Consider the following 23,541-nt stretch of genomic DNA (forward strand, 5'->3'; position numbering starts at 1 on the left):
GCGAGAACTATATAGTTCGTGATTGACGATTGTATGAACAAAAAAACTACATAAATAAATGACAAACAAACGAAAGACATGAAAACCTTCTATATATGCATAACTACGTCATTTTTTAATATTATATTGTACTATTCATTTACTTTCGTAATATAAAATAGTACGAATAATATTAATATAATGAAAGTTGGATAGCTATATATTTATATGTATAATGTTGGGAGGTTTATGTATACGTAAAATACACCTTTATTAATATTGAATCAACTGTTTAAAAAATTAACGATAGCTTTTCTATTGATAGAAAAATTTATTGTAAATTATTAATTCGATGTTTATTGAAAAATTGTCTTTTTTTATGAACAGTTTACACATAATATTCATAATAATATAAAAAATATTATACAGGTATTTATTATTTTAACCAAGACGTCAAACAAATATACAAATCCGAACCGTAAAAACGGTTTAGATTTATTATACTACCGTAAGCAATAAACATATCAGATTCAAACGAAAAACACCTACACACAGAACTGCGAAATTGTTTGAATATTGGTATTTGGTTTACGCCTCCATTTCATTGGATTAAAATCGACCGTATTTGAAATAATTGCTAAAGGTAATAATAATTCAAGTATAGTATAGTCATATCTGATCTTAATATTTGTTTATATTGCATAGTATAATCGTCATACATTATATTTTCTTTATAAAATATAAAACATAGTTTTTAAATAAAAATATGAATTAATAATAAATTTAATGTAATACGGCCTACGGGCATGACCTTTGTTTGTGTAACATATTGACCGTCACTATTTCGTTTCTAATATAATGGTCCGCGACCAGCGGTGATATTTGTATTTACTAGTACCTACTTAGTAACTGTACTTATACCTATAAATAATGTTTAGGTTCGAATCATTATAAAATATACAATTTATCAATAGGTACACCTTTTTATACTAACGATTCTATCCTACCGCCATGAAATCTGTAAAAACATTCTGGACCGATTATTGCGAAAAGAGTTCATTGCATGGTCTCCGGTACGTCGTCCACAAGGAAGCAGCTCCTTGGGAAAGGTAAAAACTACAATTTAACCCTTTCCGTACTGAATTATTTTTTCCCAGTTCACAGCGCTGTGCTGGGATTAAATTTTAAATATTTTTTTTCGTATTATTTTAAATATTGTTATAGTTCAAATAATAACTATCAATAAAAAAAAATTTTCTAGTAACATTTTTAGCAGATATTAGTTAATTAAGTTAGTGATTGGTTCCCAAATAGTCGATAATGAACTACTATTTCAGTTTATCAAATAATGAAAATTTGGGAACCCTGGAAGATCAAATAAATTATTTTACTTATAACTTTTTTAATATTTATCATATATTTTTTTTTTTATTGTCTCTTTGAATTTGTCTAGTTATTTACCATTTAATGATATTATCACATTATCGATAACAGCTTTTCTTGATTTTTAAAATGATAGGACGCATATGTGTGTCCATAGCAGTGAAAGGGTTAATAATAACTATCTCTGTCCGAAATCCGAATTAACAATTAATTCAGTCTATTCATATACCTAACTAATCGACAATTCGACATTATACGACTATTACGAGGTATAGTATATTATATGCGCATGGTTGGACTGGTCTATTAACAAGCCTGTTACAAAATTTAAAAGCTATTTTCTTATACAAAAATTTGTTTAACAAATCAATGAATTTCTTCCAAAATTCAAATTAATCGAGTCATTGCTATTTTAAATATGATATCTTATTTTGCATATATTTTCGATGTTGTATATAGTTATATATATATTATCCGTGATAGTATCTAAGTATAGTAGTCCAATAGTTAATATCTATATATATTAATATATTATACCATTTATACCTATACAACAGTTTTTAGAAATGCTTTTATTATATTTATGTCGTGTCTATTATGGAAATGTATTGACAATTAAGCCTATAAATTGCAATGATATTATGGATAATTGCACAATCTTACAGATTATAGGAGACAATATTCACAATCCATAAAATTTGTGTAGCTATTGTATATTTTTTATTATAAACTTATTAATACAATGAAAACAAATGCCGCGTGAGATGTGTACCCAATGGTGTCATTGTCCTATATACATATATTATTTATTTATACAAGGCAGTCTAAAAATCGTTAAGAAAATTATTTTAAATATTAATTTTAATTGAAAATTGTAAATTTGAGTTATAAATTTATTACGAAATAATTTTTTTCTTTATTTAATTTAACATTATTAACAATTTTTCTAATTTTATTTATAATATCTTGTAATAGATTATTGTGGGCAGTGTTGATGGCAGTCGCTAGTGTCACTATACTTGTTCATCTGTACGCTTCGTGGAAAACTTTCTCGTATTCGTCGATGCAAATCGTAGTGGATGATCCTCGATTTCCCCTTAGCAAAATCGACTTTCCGGCAGTAACAATTTGTTCCATAAACAAAATTCTTTATTCGAAGGCTAAAAGATTGATTTTAAGGTATGAATTGAACTTTTTATTGATATTTTAATATAAGTAACAGATGCTTATGGGTACTTGAGTACTGTACTATATCTTAACATACGTTACTGACATAAAACAATTGTAAATTTTAAAATAAAATTAGTTTTATCAGTCAGTTTTGTCAGTCATCATTTTATAAATTTTTTTCATTTATTCATGTAATTTATTGATTTTGGTACCAACATATATGACTTTATATAAACTTCTAAAACTTAATTAACGATTACTATAATTGTAAATATAGGATGAGAATGTTAAATTCCTCACAAAACACGAACGTCACGAACATAAAAGGGATAATAAATTTACTTATGCTCCTATATAAGATATTTAAGTTATAAGGGATAGGCAATTGATGAATTAAAAAGTCAAGTTATACGCTTATTTAAGTTTTTAAATTTTTAAAAGTATCTTTTAATGTAATGACTTAAAACTCGTTCCAATATATGCAGTTACTAGAAAGTTGTTAATTTTATAATCATGTAGTTAAATTAATTTTTGTTTTTAATAGAAATCACAAAAATTTTAAATATATTTTGTTTTATATTATTTATTATTTTTATAAAATTATAAAAGTTATTTATAAATAATGTTACAATATGTTTAATACATTTTAGAATGACAAAGTATTGAATGCACTAGATATTTTTAGATTTCAATAGAATTAGAATCAAAATAACCTATTTAATTAATACAACTTAATATAAATTTCCATAAAAATACAGTCTTCCCAAAAATATCAACTTAATTGTAGATATTTCAATTTTTACCAAATTTTTGAAATAGCATTTTCAATAAATTGTATTTATTATTTTCAAACTATTTTTATATCGAACTATATTTATGGATATTTGAAATTTTATGATTTTTTGAAAAAAATTTTCTTTTATAAATTTTGATAAGCTTGTATGAGGAACATCATTGTATTCAATTTTTAAAACTTAACTATAAAAATCGACATTTTCATAATTTTTTAACTTTAAAATATAAGAGCTTAAATAAAAAAAATCATACATGTGTATAATTAATATTTAAAAAAAAATGCTATAATTAAAATGTTTGATGGATTTTGAATTACATTCTCAAGCTTTTTATCAGAACAAATAAAAGTTTATCGGGTTTTACAGAAAAAAAGTAAAGATGGTCTAAATTTTTGGTAACCAAGGTTATTAAATATCAAACAATTATATTTTAATCAAAATTATTATTACAAATATTCATATAAGATTATGAATAAAAAATGAGTGATGAATTTATTGATTTTAAAATGATGACAGATGTGTATTTTTTGTGTGTACCGCGTGAGTCTAAACTCTGATGGCACTTTTCTCGATCTAGAACAAATTGACATAATATATAGCTATTTAGACATGAAGATAATTGGGTGTAAAAAAAAAATTAATCAATAAAAACATTAGTAGTAAAAAATATATTATTTTAAACGTTCAATAGATCAGTATTAAAATGTATTAGAAAAAATTAAAAACTAATAATTTAATTAATTAAATATTTTGGACGCTTCTATACGTAAAAATTATGTTTTACATTTTTGGTTTATATATTAGACATAAATTATAAAACCTTAAACCATTGATATTATTTTCATATAATACAGCTAATGCTATTGTATCGTACCTTATTGAATATTATTTATTACCTATATATCGAACTTTATCGTTTCGACGTACCTATTATAACAAGACTGTTTATATCACACTTATTTATCGTAACACGATAATACTCAATGCATAATATATTCATAATATTGTGTTAATTATGTACAAGTATACAAGTAAAATGGTGTTAATTAACTTAAATCACGACGGTGAATATTTTTCGAATGATGATTTTATGTACTTATTTGACGCTTTTGGTTCAAACGGTTTAAAATTTAAAATACCAAAATGGTTTTGGCGATATATACACAAAAAATATGTATTACAACTATAACTTTTAAACGCGCTTTTCTATAAATACGCTTTTGTAAATAATAGTTATATTTATGTTTATGACAACAAAGTTATAATTATTGCACAGCATGTCTATAATATAATAGACTTTAATGACTAATATTCTATATTATACAAACATAAAATTAAATAATAATAACTACACTGTATCGCCTGCATGGTTTGTTTTTAGTAAATACGAAAACGAACCAGAATTGAAAAAAAAATACGAAAACTCGTTATACGTTATGGAAATTTTACAATATCCATACTATAAAGATCTTATAGACTTCGCTGAAACTAACGCTGTTTTGATTGATTTTCCATCAGAGAATATCTCCGATCTCATGTTGAAAGTAATACTTATAGTTATATCTTATATATTATATGCAGTATAATTCGCAAATATATATTTAACACCATTATCTACTATTATTAATTTTATAATTATATCATCCATTGTCGCGATGCGTTCTAGCTTATGCCCACTGTTGACGAGGTATTTGATACGTGTTACTGGAGAGGCACCGGTTTCAATTGTTCGGATATATTACGACTGCAAAGAACCGAAGAAGGATTTTGTTATTCGTTCAACAGCAAGACGTCGGAAAGAATGGCAAAGTAAATACTAAATAATAACATCATAATTTATCAAAATATGTATTACTCTGTCTTGTTTCAATTCATCCGTTATTCTTTTGATACGTTTGATTTGTCAATATTCAATCAATGAGCTAATACTATGTTTTTATATATATATAGGTAGTACTCTTAGTTTAATATATTATTTCTGTATTATATAGGTAGTTAAATTAATAACCTGTACTATCGTGAAATATTTGCAAAAATAATATTTCCTTAAAGGGTTTTAGAAATTAATATTCAGTTTAGAAATGTTTCACTAAACTGGATAGTTAATTTAGCATCGACTCAGCAATTATTTAGTACTATTGTCTATTATAGTATTAATATAGACAATATAGTGTTATATTATACCTATGTCTATTGTTTATTCGTATTTAGTAAAGCAGTATAATACCAGTATGCCATGTATGATATAATAGCAATGTACGTGTACGGTATTGGTAATGGTAAATATAAGTATAATTATAAATTTATAACACCGTTCTTAAATTGCTATAGGCTATAGCTGACAGGTGTACGTATACACTACACAATATACATATTACGTATATGATATATTCAATGTATCAAAACTCTATAACAGCAATACTTTAACACAATTATTATATTGATATATCAAGTAAAACATAAAAGTAAAAAACAATTTAACAAGTAGGTTCTTATTATAAAAAAGCCTCTGTGAAATTTGAACCCGTATTTTTTTTAATGACAATATTGGCAATTGGCTTTACTATTAATGTTCCCGAATTTCCATATGGCATAATTCTAAATAATGTGCATACTGAATAATAATATGCCAACATCCAGCCACCAAAAATAGTATATAGGCATGTGTTTTTTGGCATCAACAGACAACAACTGATGAGCATTTTACAACGAAAATACTAAAATTGTACCTACTGCATATACTCAATTTATATTAGAATTTAGCACAGAAATCAACGGTTATAATATTATAATATATTCTAATGAAACTTGGTATTTTCAATCGATGACAATATAAATTATTTATAATGAATTGCAAATTACAATAAATTAAAATACATCTTTATAGTTCATAATCGTATCGGGCATTATTATATATTATACTTTACTGTTATGCGACGAGGCGCCTTTAGGTATATTTATTATGATTTAAAAGAGCAACTTTTATTTAAAGTCATTAATAAAATACAGAATTTACAAAGTTACAACACATTTAAGTTGTGCCGTATGTAACCGTAAAATCAGTCATTCCTGCTATATAGTCCTACTAATATTAATTTTTTATTACCAGTTACCACGGCCCGATCATCATAATTTAACAATGAAATTTCTAATACACGAACTATTACGAAAAAAGTTAAAAAAAATATTAATACCTAGTATACCAATACAATGTTAACATTAATTTTAAAAATATTAACTGAAAATATTTCGATAGCATAAAGTATGGGTTATAGCCTATAGATATAAGTTATTAGTACAAATATACGGTATTAACATTAAAATTATCTAAAGTTGCTAATACGATTTGGTTAAACACTTATAGTTGAAACAGTAATACTTACGTATTATATTTGTATTATAAAATTAAAAAAATAACGACCATTTTAACTAAAATAAATAATTAAACCCGTTATTCACAATTAACAGCTATAATATAAATTAAATTAAATTAAATTAAAGTATTAAATATAGTTTTAAATAGTTGTTTATTTTGATTATAATATATATAAATTATATAAATATCATATATAATATATACTAAAAAAATGTATCATTCGCTCCTATGATTTAGAAGTATAAAGGATGTTAAAATTATATAGCAATTAAATCACTTTTTAAACATGTATAGACAATAGACATTATACAATATACAGTATTACATTACGTAAAAAGTCCAAAATGTTTTTATTTAGAAAAATACACAGTATAAGGGTTATAATAAAGAAGACATAATGTTAAATATACGATATTCCAGAAATTCTTGTTTTATTTTCATTTTATTAAATGATAATTCAGAGTATTCTTTAGTTAATTACCTATCTAATAATATGATGTACACTTACGTTATACCTGAAATCTGTTTTTAATTCGGGTTTTTATATCAAAATAATAGTTACAATGATGTATATTTTTTTAAATATTTATTTTAAATTTTGAAGGAACTAAATTTCATTATATTATATAGTATCTATGATCGTTTTGTGGTTTTCACTATTTTCAGTGACAGCGAATTCAACCCACCGATTGCCAAACCAAACGGCAAGCTGTTACCGCTCAAAAACAATGTTGCGGGCAAGATGACCGGACTCGAGTTGATCATGAAGAGTTTGATCACTGAATACTTTCCGAACGACAAGCGATCCAAAGGATATAACGTAATACTGCATGGTCGCGTTATCGAAACTCGGGGACGCTATAGCCTATATATAATGGGCAAAACATTACATTTTTATGTGCATATAATAAAACTAGTTTCATCTAGATTTGTGCAGTTGTACACATTCATCACCTAATAGTGTATGTGTGTGTGTGTGTGTGTGATTATTGTAAAAAAAAAAAACGGCGAAATTCATATTTTATATTTTATATACTTACACATACGCACTCAAATTTATCAATAATCAACGCCTAATATTTGATGTTAAAAAGCATGTACTTATGCTTACTTTTTGTACGCATCATATTAGTTAAGTCAGTAATACGAAAAGAAAACATGGGTATTTAGTTCTTTATGAACTTATAACTTGAGATTGATTGAACCACTTTATGTTTGTTTTTTTTTTTCAAAAATTTTGTAGTTATATACGTGATCACGGTTTAAATGTTTTCAATTTTTATTTTAATTAACTTAGGTATCGATTTGCTTGCAGATCATGATACATACGCCCGAGGACTTCCCAGACATTTCAAGCAGCTACAAGGTGTACAGCGAACTGAACCAATCGTCGCGGATATCGGTGAGCGTGAGTCACATACGGGCAGACGATTCACTACATCGACTCGACGAAAAGGATCGTAAATGTTTCTTTTACGAGACGAGGACGACGAAAACGAAGAACTTCCCGTCGTCCAGGAGCAACGCCGAGACAACTGTTTCAGCGAGTGCCGACTAAAGAATACTTATAAAATGTGCAATTGCACGCCGTACTACTTTGACATGGGAGGTATAAATATAACAATACGTTAATTGAATAATAATTATAGACATGGCTTATTTTTACATATTAATAACTATTATATTATAAAAATATAATATAGAAATATATTATAATTTAAATCATAATATTCCAAACAGGTTAATTTTAAGCTTTTATCGAACAGATGTACATTTCTTGTTCTCTTCGTCTTCACCCAAATGACGACACTTACGTATCGTATTATCGTAGATTATTACTTGCTGAAATATACAATGTACCTTTTTCAATATATTGTATTACTCAAACACTTCGTAAGCCAAAAGACATCATATCCCTATAATAGCGGTCGCTGGTCTAGCCCCTAAGTATTTTTTAAATTTTAAATCAAGTTAGAAAGTGATCCTTCTAGTGTTTCTAATAAACGATCTATAGCTACATTTTTAAAATATCAATCATAACAAATTAATTAATTTAAATTTTATTATTTAAATTGTAAGACTTGTAAGCAAATTTCAGTATTCCAGTATTAACTTTCAAATATATATATACATATACATATATGATAAACAACAACAAATAATAATAATAATAATAAAAAAATTGCATTTATAGTTATTTAGATTTTAAATTGCATCGCCTACCTACTACTGCTACAACAGTTATAAGGGCTCGGGAATTATTGCATTGAAAACCGTGAAAATATGGAAATATAAAACTATAACTACTTATATTCAATATTCACTAACAAATAATGAAAGGCAATACCTAACGTCCAAACCTACGTTAACCTATGCATATTTGCATGCAATTAAATTTGTACTTGCGGGTACCTAAATGGCTAAATATATAAAAAACTTTATAAAATTCTATTAAAACATAATATGTTATTATATAAGTATGAAACGTAATATTTTTTACGTTTTAACAATAAAATGTACGTGAAATTCGCCCTCACGTAGCAACAGTGGATCTAAGGCTAATAAAGCAAATTACGAATTTATTATACGTTAAAAATCCTAGCAATTTGATCACTTTTATCGTTGTCCTATGCTATATCGTTATTTTCAAAAGTAGTATTTTCTTCACGACATTTCAAATCAGGGCTGATCGTGTTGTCATATTCTTCAGTAAGAACTTATACAATGATTATAAATAATTATTTCCCTGGGCAACACTTACGGTTTGTAATCAAGTATTGAATCAAATTGTCATCTCTTTTTTCATAAGTCATGATAAATTGTACGTTGTCTATCTTCCAGCAGAAATTTGTTTCTTCAAGTCATGTAAAAGACAAAGATCACCCTTATTCGATTTTCTTTTTGTGCTTTTTATAGAAACTCTTTTCGTATTTGGCTTAGTTTTACTTGTATATGTTATACTACCAAATTTAGACGTCGTCAAAGGCGCAATGCATGCCTTTGTTGAATTGTTGAATTGTCTTTTTTCAGTTCCAGCTAACGAAATTGGAAAAGTCTAAAATAAATGCCAAAGTCTTAATGAATATATCTAATTGCCGTAGGGTCACAAGCCACTGGTTTATTTTTATGGCATTTGTTATACCCGAAAAAGCAGATAAATAACTTTACAATCCAAATTCAGTATTTTGTATTTCTTGTGGTTACTGGGAAAATTATACAACCAAAAAAACGTTTGTTGGTAAGCTACTAGGCTATACTTGAAATTATGAGTATGTCTATGTTATTTTAAATTTTTTAAGCAAATTTAAATCAACAACAATTATAACGTTAAGAACGTATACAAGCAGATACGTATATAGGGGGGAGGATCAACCCCCCCACCGAATTTTTTTTTGTATACGTTCCCGTATACAAGTAAAGCTCGTACTGAAATAATCAATGTTATTTTAATTTTAAGTTAATCTAAAAATATTGATGTCATAGGCGTGCACAGAGTTTCAAGTCGGGGGCAGCGAATATTTTACCGGCCCATACATGAGTATTAAATTAACATTTTTAAGCTCAAATTTAAAGTTTAAACACAGAAAAGATTAGCTTGGTAGCAATACACTTTTTGGATAATTAACTTATTTTGTATTGAGCATTGCCAGTGTGGCGGCCCAGCTTGTACCAGTTCGGCCCTTACAAATATATTCAAACCGTCCAGAGGCAGCAAGAGCACACTTTGCTGCCCCTGTGCGCACGGCTATGATTGATGTTTATAACGAATTGCCATGCGATATATATTTGTTAAGTTGAGTCATGTACTTTTTACCTAACGAGAGTAAAGTACTAAAGAAACTAAATTTAACGAAATAAAAAAATAATAAAATAGACTATTTTAATCATAAATTAGTTTTAACTTTAGCATGTATATTTTATCTATACTAAATTTAAATTAAATAAGATATTTAAATAATAGAATTAGAATACCTACATAATAATTTAACATTAATGTTTTATTACTCTAAGTTATTAAAATTAAAATTTAACAATATTTACATCATTAATATAATATGTAATAACAGGTACTTACTACTAAGTATTGATGTATTAAATTTTAATATTTTATAGTAGTAATTTAATACTTCTTTATACATTTTGGTATTAATTAATCATTCATAATATGTAAATATGTAATATATATGTTATGTATATAGTAATATCAGACATATTAGATTAATAATATGTATTTATGTTAAATATTCAAAATATGTTATACCTATATGGCTATACATGCAAAACTCAAATCACAATTACTAACATCAGTAACATCCTACTTACTCAATATATAAGTAAGTACAGACTTAATAGTTAATAAGTATCTATTGTAGTATAGTCTAACTTCTAACAAGTTATAAATTTACTCTGTTCTTCAAAATATGTAATGTAAGGTTTTTTTTTATAAATTAATAGACAGTTTTACAGAAGTAATTATTTATTATATTTTATTATAAGGATACGTACGTACATTATCCTAATTCTAATTATTTCCATACACCATGGATCGAATCAATGCATCAACATAAATAGTAAAAATCAATTTAAAAACTAAAATACAATAAAAATATGTAACACAATATTTGTTTATAACCAATGTAATTTAAAGTTGTAATCATGATTGATAGTATACCAATATTGATAAATGTAAATATAAAAATTAAAATATTTAAAATACAATTTAATTTTAATTATATTTATAATCGTGCATTCATCAGGGTGTTGGCCAATTGGAACTATTTTAAAAGTAAAGGATACAACCACACACCCTGATCCTCTCCTCCAAATAATGCCCCTGATAAATATACGTTTCAAGGTTCCGAGCCCTTACTATAACTATGTACCTAAACAGTCCTAAAGTAAAAAATGAAAAATAAATCACTAAATCATTGTAATTTGGTAATGATTTCAAAGTAGTCTGCAAATATTTTGGTACCAACAATTACAAAATTGAAATGACGTGACTAGACTCAATATTCAATTTCTGTGGTTATAGAGAGCAAGCAACAATGTGGAATTGAACACATACAATGTCTCAGCAAAATAAAAGGTATCTATTTAATACTTTTAATATTATTAATTATTATCTATATGATTTATGATTAACGATGAGTTAGATACACACAAATTATATTGTTTATAAATGAGAGTTCTATAACATTTATTAATAAGTACCTATCGGAATAAGTGGACAAGTGGGTATCGTTCTGATGTTCTTTGGGCGTCGAATGGGTTTATGTAATTTATTTTATAAATTTAAATTCAATGAGATGTTATTACATACGAATAAGGAATAACGTTTCTAAGCGGAGGCGGACCGTCAACTTATATCACTAAATATGATATGCTCGCAGTGGCGTACGGTAATATTTTATATAGTGTAAGCGCCAAAATAAAAATTTTTTAAAACTTTAAAAAAAAAGTATTTTATTGGTAAAAATCAGTATTCAGTCTATATATATATATATAAATAGAAACGGCAAATAAAACTCGATTCTTCCTAATTACCTATAATAATTATCTACATTCTATAATATTATGCTGTAAGAATTTATTATAATATTATTATTATATACATATACATTTAAATTTGTTTTGTAGATCGTCAATGGTTGATAACAAAATAATATTGTCATTTTTTAATGCACTCGTGTAATATTATAAAAGTGTATTAATAATGAAAATAATCCGAAATGCAACGGCAAAATATTGAAATTACGTTTTAAAAAATATCTATATGCACAGCGCTTTTAACCGCTATATAAAAACGGGGATATTCTCTTTGTCCGCTACCGGTCATTCCTATAATAACGATATGTACCAAGCAATCTAAAATACGAGCGCTTCTGTAAAGAAATTGTCTATATCTACGCTATACGAAAAAAATTAATTTAATTTCTTTCGAAGAAACCTGATAAATGTATTATAATTATAATTTGAATGTACAAGTCGCATTGTTTAATTGTTATTTAACATGATAAATTAATAAATGTTAAACTATTTATATAAATCATTAAAAAAACCATAAAATGAATTAACAAACTTAATAGCTGTTGATCGCGTTTTATAGTGCTTCAACACAACGCTCGGGAATCGGAAGAAGAATTTGGATTTCTTAAATGGAGTGCACAGGATTTCATGAATTGCAGCTGCCCACACCCGTGTTCGTTTGTTGGATACACGACAGAAATCCGTAACTATGCAAAGTAGGTACCTACATAAATTGGTAACCGTGTGTCAAGGTAAGCAAGATATAGGTTGTGGTAATGTAGGCTCTATGTTTATAATTTTAATTCATCTTGTGAATACAATATTATTTACCATGCATTGCTTTCAAAACTATCACTCTCAGATTTATTGTTTATAGTCTTGGTGATCAGGAATTGTTGTTTTGTTTCAATTTGGTCGATACAAGAAATTAGAAAATACAGAAAAAATGTTAATATTTATAATCTATAAATCTATATAATGCATAAACATGTTTTGTGATACTGCTGTGTATAAATCATAGTTCTTTTAGGGACTTCTTGGCTTATACAACCTTTCCACATGCTTATACACACATAGAAGTACATTACAAAGAAAGATTTGCTATCAGTTACCTAAGGTCCATGAAATACACTACACAAGATTTATTAGGTAAGTTTAACCAGTTTCATAATTCTAAAATTGGTGTTTACATATCTTAGGCTTAAATTGATTAAGTCAAAGTTGATTTACTAATTTACAATCTCTAATTAATATTATTTGAATATCGTATTTGATCAATAATTGTCATTATACAAGTATAGTATTTAATAACATATTATATATTATATTGCACAATTTTATGCACCAACATTAAGAAATGTGTCCAAAAATTAATGTTAAATTCATATTTTGCATTTTATTAGTGACATTTGGTGGGATGGCAAGTCTATTTCTTGGTTGCAGTTTGGTCAGCGTGGTAGAGCTCATTTATGTTATCTACAAATCATTAATTATGTTTAAACATAGATATACCAAAGTCCATACACCTTCAAAACATGAACAGCAACTCGTTTTATATCGCCGCCAACGTAATGCATTTCATTTTTGCAAACCTGTGTACAAGCCACCAGGCATCACATTACCAGAATTCTATGAGAAAGTCAAATATTAAGTAATGTAATAGGCGACATATTTTGTACATTTATACACTTAAAAATACAAACAAAATATCACTGTCATTTGCATGTATACATAGCATAATAATACTGATGATTTATATTTTTAAAATAAGTATTGTTTAACAAATAAATTAAAACTAATATCAATTATTTTAAAATATAATATTACACTATTGTATTTTATCACACGGTAAATTTGGCATTGCAGTAATATAACTTTATAATATATAAAAAAAAAACAAACAAACAAACAATAACTTAACTTAACAAAATATTTGGAGATTAATTGTCTGAATTATTTTCTCTGCTATCATTGTCTCTGAATAAAATGTTTTCAAGTACTAAAAATTAAATTATAAAATGTATATTTAATTATAAAAAGGAAAAAGTTAAAACTAAAGTTCTAAAAATTAGGTGATTTTATAATCATATTTCACTTTATGTAAAAAATAAATCTCATACATCCTAATACTGTTTATTTTTTCATCATAAGAATTATTTCTAAATCAAAGATTTAAATTGATTTAAAAAGCTATTAAGATTTAAGAAACTTATTTCCATGTAATATTATTATATTTGATAATTTTAGGCACATTAGTTTATACTATTCACACATAAATTATATACTACATAATATTTTTGGATGAATTTTGTGATTTTTTTTTTTATGATAAAACAAAAATTTAATTAACATTTTGTTTATAAAGAGTTTTTTTTCTATACTCTAAACTAACTAGTCTTTATTTTTCTTTTGATTTTGAAATAAAATAATAAAATAGTATATTCAACTTGATAATAATATTAATAATTATTAACACAATAAGTTATGAATTTATAAAGAAGCAACCTATTGAATGAACCATGTATGTAAAAGAAAATGAACTGTGCATATATGAAGATCCTATATCAAAATATAAAAAATTGAGGATAATGACTAGGAAAAAATAACTTTGTCTACTCACACTTAGCCATAGCCTCGAATTTAAGTTTGCATAATTATTATTATACATTCCAATCAAGTATCACTAATAACGACTCTCAAGTAACCTCAATAAGTCTACAACTTCATATTCTCATTCTAGCTCATATATATTTTTATTTAACTTGATTAATTCTTACTTCTGAATATATTATCAACACAGTTAATATTGGTTGCCGAGACTGACATACCCCATGATTTCATTGGAATATGTAACGAATCATCCATTATATCTATACTTGCAATACCCCTAGTAAGTATTATATCATCATATTCTGGTAACTCTTTTCTAAAAAAATAATAATATTATTGCCCATTATTTTAAATGTTATGATCATATTATCAATGATTTATGTATTACAAACCTTATTCTCTTCATAAGTTCAATACCACGTTTTTTGGCTTTATATGATAACTGAACCATATCTAAGGTATCTTTGTCGTCAAATAAAGCATCTGGCTGAAAATTTAAATGCAATGTAAACACTAATATTTATACAAATGTTGAGTTATTCTTTACCATTGAACTGACATCAAGAGAAGAACTTGTAGAGCTATTAAATGCAGACAATGATTTATGCAAAAATGTAGGGGAGCCATTATGTGCCGATATCTACATTAACATAAAATACAATAAAATATTTTAATACTTTAAAAAATGTATACAAAATATTATTAACTGACCAGAGTAGGCAACATAGCCAGTGATGAATTTGCTGATGAAGAAAGATTTTCGTTTTTAGATGGTGGAGGTGAATGATCTCTGGATGTCTAAATTATTAACAAAAATTAACCACCAGGCAGTAATATTAAGTTGATAAAAAGTTTAATAAAATTTGCTCACAGCAGGCGGTTGTGGTAATTTATGCCAATCATCAACATGATCATAGAAATGTAAACTCTTTTGTTCCCAACCATCACTATCATCTTCTTGAGAAAACCCGTCTCGACCATGAAAAGATGCTGACCTCAATACCGGATTACCAGAGTTTTCAACACTTTTTCTAAATTTAAAATTAATTTTATAAAAATATTCACAAAAAATACAAAATAAATATATTACTAACTCCTTGGAAGATGACGGTTTTTGATGATCTTTTTTCTTTCCTTGAGCAGCCGCTTTTAATGGGTCATAGTTTTTACGTCGCTTCCAATTTTCCAATTCTGTTTCTTTATTTGGAGTTTGAACTTTGTTGCAAAGTATACTCGAGTTCCACTTTTTTTTTGATGATAAATTTTTACGAGCAGACAACAATGGTGACTAAAATAATATAAAATTAATTCTTTTTAATTTTATAATGTTTCAATATAAGTATAACTCTGCATACTGAATTTGGTTGAGGCACTCTGGATGTTCTTAAACTATAACGTCCACAGTCAACTCTCGACAAAGATGAACTTAAATTTTGGCTTGAAGGCTTGTATAAGTTAGATTTATCATTGACAGTCTTGGAATCTACAATTTTTTTATTTGTATCTTGTTGCAATTTTGCAAATCTATCACGACGCAAGCTAAAATTATTTAATACTTAATTAAAATTTGAAAATTTACTAAAATAAATTAATAGATCATACTTAAAAGTTCGATTATATTGAATAGCAGTGTGACCAGTTTTTTCAACTTTAGCTTCTAGCATAGAAACACAGTTCTCAGCATCTTTTAAAAATAATCTGGTATCGTCATCACTGTTAATACTCTTAGCACTATTTTCCTATAACAATCAGATATTATAAAATTATTTATCGTTGAATGAATTATTTACTAACAAGCAAGTATTAATATAAATTTATTCATTCAAATTATTGTAAAAAACCATACACTTAAGTCTTTTATACTAGATGCATTTGGCAACGGGATATTTGATTTCCTCATATGTTTCATTAAAATTGGTGAATTAGGTTTGATGTCTAAGAAAAGAAAATTTTTTTCATAAATTATTATTGAGACAAATTTAATTAAATTTAAACAGTACTCTCACCTGATTTTAGTAAAGGTTTTGGGCTTGAAAGAGATGATTTATTTTGATTCAATTTTGAATGCCATTCATTGACCCAACTAGACCGTAATTTCTAAAAAAAGAATTATAAATATAAATTAAATTTAACTGATAAATCAAAAATTATATTTATTAAAAAATAACTAAATTACCTTAACCATTGAATTTGACTTTTTAAAATCATCAACACTACCGTCATAATCGGGTGATTGTTCAGATTTGTTATCATTAGATGTATCATTTCTTTCAATAATGTAAGTACCTGTACTACCAGTATCACTATTAGAAGAGGAATCATCACAGTCATTGGATTCTAGGTAATTGTTGTGAACTGGACTAGAATAAGATACTCCGTTGCCTAGAAAAAAAAATTATATTTTATTAATTGTCCTTAAATTCATATATGATGTAAACAAAACCAAACAAATTAATATGAAGATTAATATTAATTAAAATTAGATTTAAAGTACTCAAGTTTATAGATTATCAACCTATTTAATAATTTTAAATTATTTATATATAATGGTATATAGTATTAATGTTTTTTTATACATTATTTCAATATTTTAAAGCAATACAGTTTTAAATGTTGTTAAATAAATACTGTATACAAAATTAAAATAAAATCTTTGCAATTTAATTAAGAGGATGTTATACCCGCATGTGTTGTCTCTCTCTTACTAATGTAGATCATAGCAAATTTGCGTTCAGCAGAACACATTTTATAATGTTAGCTTTAATATTAGAGTAAATTTACCTATTAAACTTAAAGGTAATATTATCTAGGGCATCTCATAGGCTTTTATTGATATTTTAATTTTTAAGTGAGTTATAGTTATGTAAAATATTAAAACTTTAAAATGCTCGTTATTTGTTTAAAAATTAAGATATCAATAAAAGCCTATGAGATGCCCTAGATAATATTATTACCTTTAAGTTTGATAATAGGTAAATTGACTCTAATATTAAATTTAAAATCACAAAATGTGTTCTTCTGAACGCAAATTTGCTATGATCTACATTATCTACATTAATAAGACAGAGACAACATATGAGGGTATAAAATCTTCTCAATACATCTATTGAAATAAACTCACCTTTAGAATTAGACATTGTAGTTAAAGATACAGTATCAGCTTTTGTCTAAAATAAAAAAATTTGAATTAAATAAGTAAAAGTATATATTTTAGTAATTTATAATATACAATAATACATTACCGTTGTTGACTGAAAAACATTGTTGACGGGTAATGATAGATTGCGTTGATGTTTGCGAACAAAGTTATTAATGTTTGGTTCATTTTCACCAGAATCTCTTATTTTTTGGCCATTCAGTCTTGATGATGCTTGTGTTGTTTGCTCTCTCCACTTATAATCTGAATTCATATTTTTTTTTCATAAAATCTATAAAAGAAATCATTAAATTTAATAAAATACCATTGATATATAATATTATATAAGTTTATATATTTATTACTAACAAAATTTTTATGTTTAAAATTAAAATATACAACTATTTAGTTAGAATGTGTTGGAAAAATGAGTGTTATAAAATATTATCATAGAAATCAACAAATAAATATCATATTTTTTTTGATTTTTTTTTTTTAAATGCCACAAGAAAAAATCTAAACATTAAAAAAAACTGTAGTGCTTTTGCAGTTAAATTAGGTCTAGGTAAATAATAATAAATCCAAAGTGGGATGCTACTATGTGAAGTATATTCCTCAACTACTTTTTAATGTAGTATTTATATTTCTAGAAATGTTCCTATCATTAATTTATTTGTATAAAGCCTAAATCAAAACTATTTGACCATTTGGCAAATAATTATTATGATTATGGTAATAATTAGTAACAGTGAATCTTGAGTCTATATAGATCAATTATTATAAATTAAAACCATAATAATATTGATAATACCTAGTACATAGGTAGAAGACAGTAAACAACAAACAATTTTAGTAAAATATTTGTATAAAATGTGTAAATAGTAATTAATGTACTAAATTTTTTGAACCTACAAGTTGATTTCAATTAATGTAGAATTTGTTCAAACCATTAAATAGACATTGAGTTTTACTTTCCTTAATATCTAATACCTACTGTTCTATTTATTTAAGAATAAATAAAACTACATTTATTATGAATTGGCTACCAAAACTTCTAAATAATTATTATTAAACATAAAATTAAATACACAATGCTAAGAAAATTTCATTTAAATGTGTTTTTTATATCAAACATTCCAATAACAGTCCCTAAAATATGTGAAACTATGCAAACTTAAACATTTTTAAAGTGTATCTAGTTCATTTTATTCATTAAATTTTGGGGCATTTAAATAAATATTTTTTATTGGTGAAAAATTAAAAATAAATAATAGTATATTTAAATTTAGAAAAAATAACTCACAATAATTATTTGTGAGTGATTTTTGATTACACTGTTGATTGTTAGACTACATTATTAATATTATTTATTTGTTTTGAACTAAAACAAAGTTTACTGATGTGAAACAGGAAACCATAGAATGGTATAACCGACAAATTTAATTAAGAAAAATGATACATTTTATGTATGTACGGAACTAATTATTATTATTGTTGTTAAACTAAATACAGAAAAAAACAAATAAATAATTCTATTAACCACATATTTCACTAAAAAAAAATGTTATTAATTAGTATTATTTACTTTAAAACAGTAACTTTCACTTCCTATTCCCCTAGATTAATTTTTATGAATGCATTTTATACTAAATTATATGTTCTCTAATGTATGCTTCTTTAAAATATGAATAAATTAATTATAAATTCAACCTAAATATTGCAATAAATGTAATTAACATGACAATTACATTTGTAAGAATATATATATATACCACATAGCACTTATAAGTTGTGATATTCAACCAAATACTATATCTATAACTAATTATATTACCTAACTTACTTAATTATTCCTTAGAAAATAAAAAATTGTGTAAAATGTAAATTATGTATGTCAAATAAATATAAACCAAGTGTGTATAATTCAATTGAAAAATAATTTAATATTTTTACCCTAAAAACCAAATGAAAAATTACTATTTTTTTGTTTAAAACAATTTTAGTACCTAAATTCTACCTATACATAATTAATTACAAATTAGAATTTAAATAAGATAATTGGTAACAAAAACTTCACAGGTTTCTAAGTTTTTACCTCATGGTCTAAAAATATATATACCTATAAAAGCTACAAATCTTAATCTTTACCCAATAAATTGAAATATCTACAAATAAAATATTATTTTAATACACGGAACAAAAAAAAAAACAGTACATATTTAATTATTCATATGTCAATATATTATCATATGATTGATGTACTTAAATAGATACTACTAATATTTTGGTCATACTTGATTTTTGATTTAATATTTAATATTTTTTTTTATCGATACCAGCATTAATTATCAGTAGACATCTAATTTAAAACTTTAGAACTTTATCAAAACAACAAATCGTCTATGTTTTTTTTATGAAAAACTAGATACTTTTTAGTTATAAAGAAAACATTAGATAAAATTACGAGTAAAATTATTTGAAAAATGTATTATTATGAATAAGAAATAAAGAATACCAGTGGGTAACATTTAAATAAAAATATTACTAACTGCACATTAGTTAGATGCCTAGTAAAGATTTTTATTTTACATTCTAAACTTAATAATTATCAATATTTGTAAAAATGAAAAATGTTTAAACAAATTAAGATTCTTTTAAATATGGAAAAATACATAAATAATTTAGATATGTAAGTGTTACGAACCATATACCAATGTAAAATTGAAATACCTAGATAATAAACTATGAAAAATTAGTACATGTCAAAATAATCTACATATTTAAACATATTATTAAAATGGTATCTATGACATACAAAAACTTGCTTATCAGCACGTTACCACTGAGTAGATAATTAATAATTTTTTTTATGTATATTAGGTAAATATACTTATTATTTTTTAATAAAAAGTAATAAATCTATAATTTAATCAGTTGATGAACAGCAAAATGGAAATTAAATTTATTATTTAAAAAAAATAAAAAAAAAAAAAGGAAATAGTCAATGACTATCCTATTCATTCGCATCTAATTGGAAGAGGTTGTTTTATTTTTCTTCGGAAAAATGCAAGTAGGAACCTTCAAACAATATTCTACACTCACTTTATTACTTCATGCGTATCTGAAGTATCCTTTTAAAAGTTTAAGACCATAACATATATTCTATTCTTTGCATAGAAAGATACGAGTTGTTTAGATCAATGAATATTTAAATAAGTAGCATTGTCAATAATAATCATAAAAAAAAAAAAAATAGCCAATTTTGTTTTCCACATTTTGTGGAGTAGATGAAAGTATTTAATAGGTATAACAACACACGAAACGACGCTCCGCGAGTGTCTGTTGGAAAACAACGCGGTTCCTGGCAACAAAACTATAAAGCTTATCGAATCGGGCCAGATGTGAATGGAATACGGGTCAAGTTCGACCGGGTCTAACGACGCTAATAGGTATGTTTTGTTTTAAATATAAACGCTATTTCAGTATCAACGCGTACGCGACATAGGCTCGTGTGGAATTCATCGTGCGTGGGACCGAAGGGCGGGGAGCAGCGAATGGGCAAAATAGTACGGAAATAGTCTCGGCCGCCGGCGTTTCGGACGTTACTGACGGACGTCGGCCAAATACCTCCGGCACGACGGTCGAGACCAACTTACCGGAATCACAGGCAACTCTTCCGCGCGGTTCTGGGCCGCGTCATGGTCTTGGAACGACGCAGATCGTGGCGGGTACTCGACTGAGGTTCCTGGGCGACTGCGATGTTTTACGAGAGCAGCGGGAGACCGAGTCGCTGTTTAAAAAATCGAAACGGTGTTCGAAAATATTTACGGTGATAATACTACTACTAATGCCTACGCCTCGGAAACTGACGGTACGCGTATAGTAGACAGTGTCGTAGTCGTCGTCATTTTATCAGCGAATGACCACCAACTCTGGCGTAGATCGCTTATCACGACGAGAGCGCGCGCGCGCCAGGTCGGCAGCCGCATTGCTGCCGCGGTGGTGGTGCCGCGCGGCTGATTGTTATTGTTTTGTTTTTGTGTGTTGTTATCGTAGCCGAAGTCGACGTGGTGTATTTTGCCGTGGCGGTATTCCGTGGTTGATAACGTCAGACTCACTCGCCCGTCGCGCACCACGACGAGGTAGTAGGCAGTACTGCTGTTGTAGCGTTGTAGAGTTGTAGGAGTAGGCGTACTGATGATAAGTCATTGGTGTTCGTCTAGGTATAGACTGTGCGCAGATACCTTAAATTTTATTTAAAATAAATGAACAACTAGAAATTAGCTTAAATATTTTAAAAACTGCAACGGAATGTTCAGTGGCGGCGCCAGGGACGGGCAAAGTAAGGCCATGGCCCTAGTGCCCTACCGGCTACCACTGGCCCAACCTAACACTTAAGAGTCTAAGACATAATAATATGCCTACTCATTTTTAATTTTTTTTTACATTATTTGAGATGAGACATCTTTGTATTACACTTGAATAGGTATTTAATTTCGTCAAAAATTAAACTTCATGTGCTCAAAAAATAATTTTGAAATTAATTATGCACGAATTGTTTTCTTACAATTGTAAACAAAACTTATATGGAACCTTGTTTTTTTACATTTTTAAATACTAGGTACCTATAACATATAAAATATACATTGAAAATTTAAAACATTAATAATATCGAAAATGTATTTTACATTAATTTTTACATTTTATGAATAATGTAGGTACACCACAAATTTCGTATTTACTTCAAACTCTCATAAAGAAATATAGAGACTATGAAGGACATTTTTCAATTTTAAAGCATTTTTATAATCATAAATCAATGAAAAACTTGAAAAAAGTAGACAATTTTAAATATGTAGATAAGTATCGATTTTTAATAAATAACACAAAAATAGCTAAAATATTTTATTAAATTTTTAAGTAGATAATGGCTAATAATATTCATTGAAAATCCTAAGTCCACATTTATGGATTTGAAAATTAAAATAACTAGTAAAAAAATACATCAATATGTACATGATATATTACTTTATGAGTTTAATGGATAGTCAATATTATTCATACATTAAAAATACTTAATATTTACAAATAATTCCATTTGTATTAAGTATAAGTAATATATTTATAATTAATAGGTATAATTAATATTATAATATGAAGAAATTATTTTATTAAACAATAATAATAAAACAAAAATTTTAAAATAGCTCTTTATTTTTTTACTCATAATATAATTTTATAGTAATAATATATATTATAAAACTTTTTAGATTATATTAAAAATATGTTATAATAACTTAAAATAAATAAATTATTGAATTAATGAATAATATTTGAATTATAATAATAAAATACACTTGCAGATATCAGATGTCTCTAAGGTTTTGAAAAAAAAATATAGTGAAAATTATACTAGTAATTAATTATTTATAACTTTATAAGCAAATGTGATAATTAAGTAGGTATTCGAGTATAAAAAGATAGTATAATAGTCACTCGATAATTCGAAATTCAGGGGACCGAGTTAAAAATTCGATTTATAGAGGTTTTCGATTTACCGAGTG

General features: G+C 26.1%; 3 protein-coding genes across 3 annotated transcripts; 2 read left to right on the forward strand and 1 right to left on the reverse strand.

Moving 5' to 3' along the window:
* The first annotated feature begins 990 nt into the window (after positions 1-990).
* LOC113555744 (sodium channel protein Nach-like) lies at positions 991-8,260 on the forward strand. The gene is made up of 6 exons (XM_026960266.1): positions 991-1,088; positions 2,338-2,541; positions 4,708-4,870; positions 4,993-5,135; positions 7,369-7,522; positions 8,018-8,260. Exons 1-6 carry the CDS (start codon positions 991-993, stop codon positions 8,258-8,260), a joined length of 1,005 nt encoding a protein of 334 aa, XP_026816067.1.
* Positions 8,261-8,275: 15 nt separating this feature from the next.
* Positions 8,276-13,888, forward strand: LOC113558799 (pickpocket protein 11-like). Its single transcript, XM_026964349.1, has 5 exons — positions 8,276-8,311; positions 11,738-11,791; positions 12,812-12,947; positions 13,262-13,380; positions 13,635-13,888. The coding sequence occupies exons 1-5, from the start codon at positions 8,305-8,307 to the stop codon at positions 13,880-13,882; spliced, it is 564 nt and encodes a 187-aa protein (XP_026820150.1). The 5' UTR covers positions 8,276-8,304; the 3' UTR covers positions 13,883-13,888.
* A 161-nt stretch (positions 13,889-14,049) lies between these two features.
* Positions 14,050-21,902, reverse strand: LOC113557109. The gene is made up of 15 exons (XM_026962421.2): positions 21,634-21,902; positions 18,084-18,269; positions 17,963-18,008; positions 17,018-17,223; positions 16,848-16,938; positions 16,688-16,776; positions 16,444-16,580; positions 16,197-16,380; positions 15,936-16,129; positions 15,713-15,872; positions 15,553-15,639; positions 15,389-15,481; positions 15,234-15,328; positions 15,009-15,157; positions 14,050-14,230 (listed from the first exon to the last, which is right to left on the reverse strand). Exons 2-15 carry the CDS (start codon positions 18,249-18,251, stop codon positions 14,172-14,174), a joined length of 1,758 nt encoding a protein of 585 aa, XP_026818222.1. The 5' UTR covers positions 18,252-18,269; positions 21,634-21,902; the 3' UTR covers positions 14,050-14,171.
* Positions 21,903-23,541: the final 1,639 nt, after the last annotated feature.

This window comes from Rhopalosiphum maidis, chromosome 3 (genome assembly GCF_003676215.2).
Source record: "Rhopalosiphum maidis isolate BTI-1 chromosome 3, ASM367621v3, whole genome shotgun sequence".
Lineage (NCBI taxonomy): Eukaryota > Metazoa > Arthropoda > Insecta > Hemiptera > Aphididae > Rhopalosiphum > Rhopalosiphum maidis.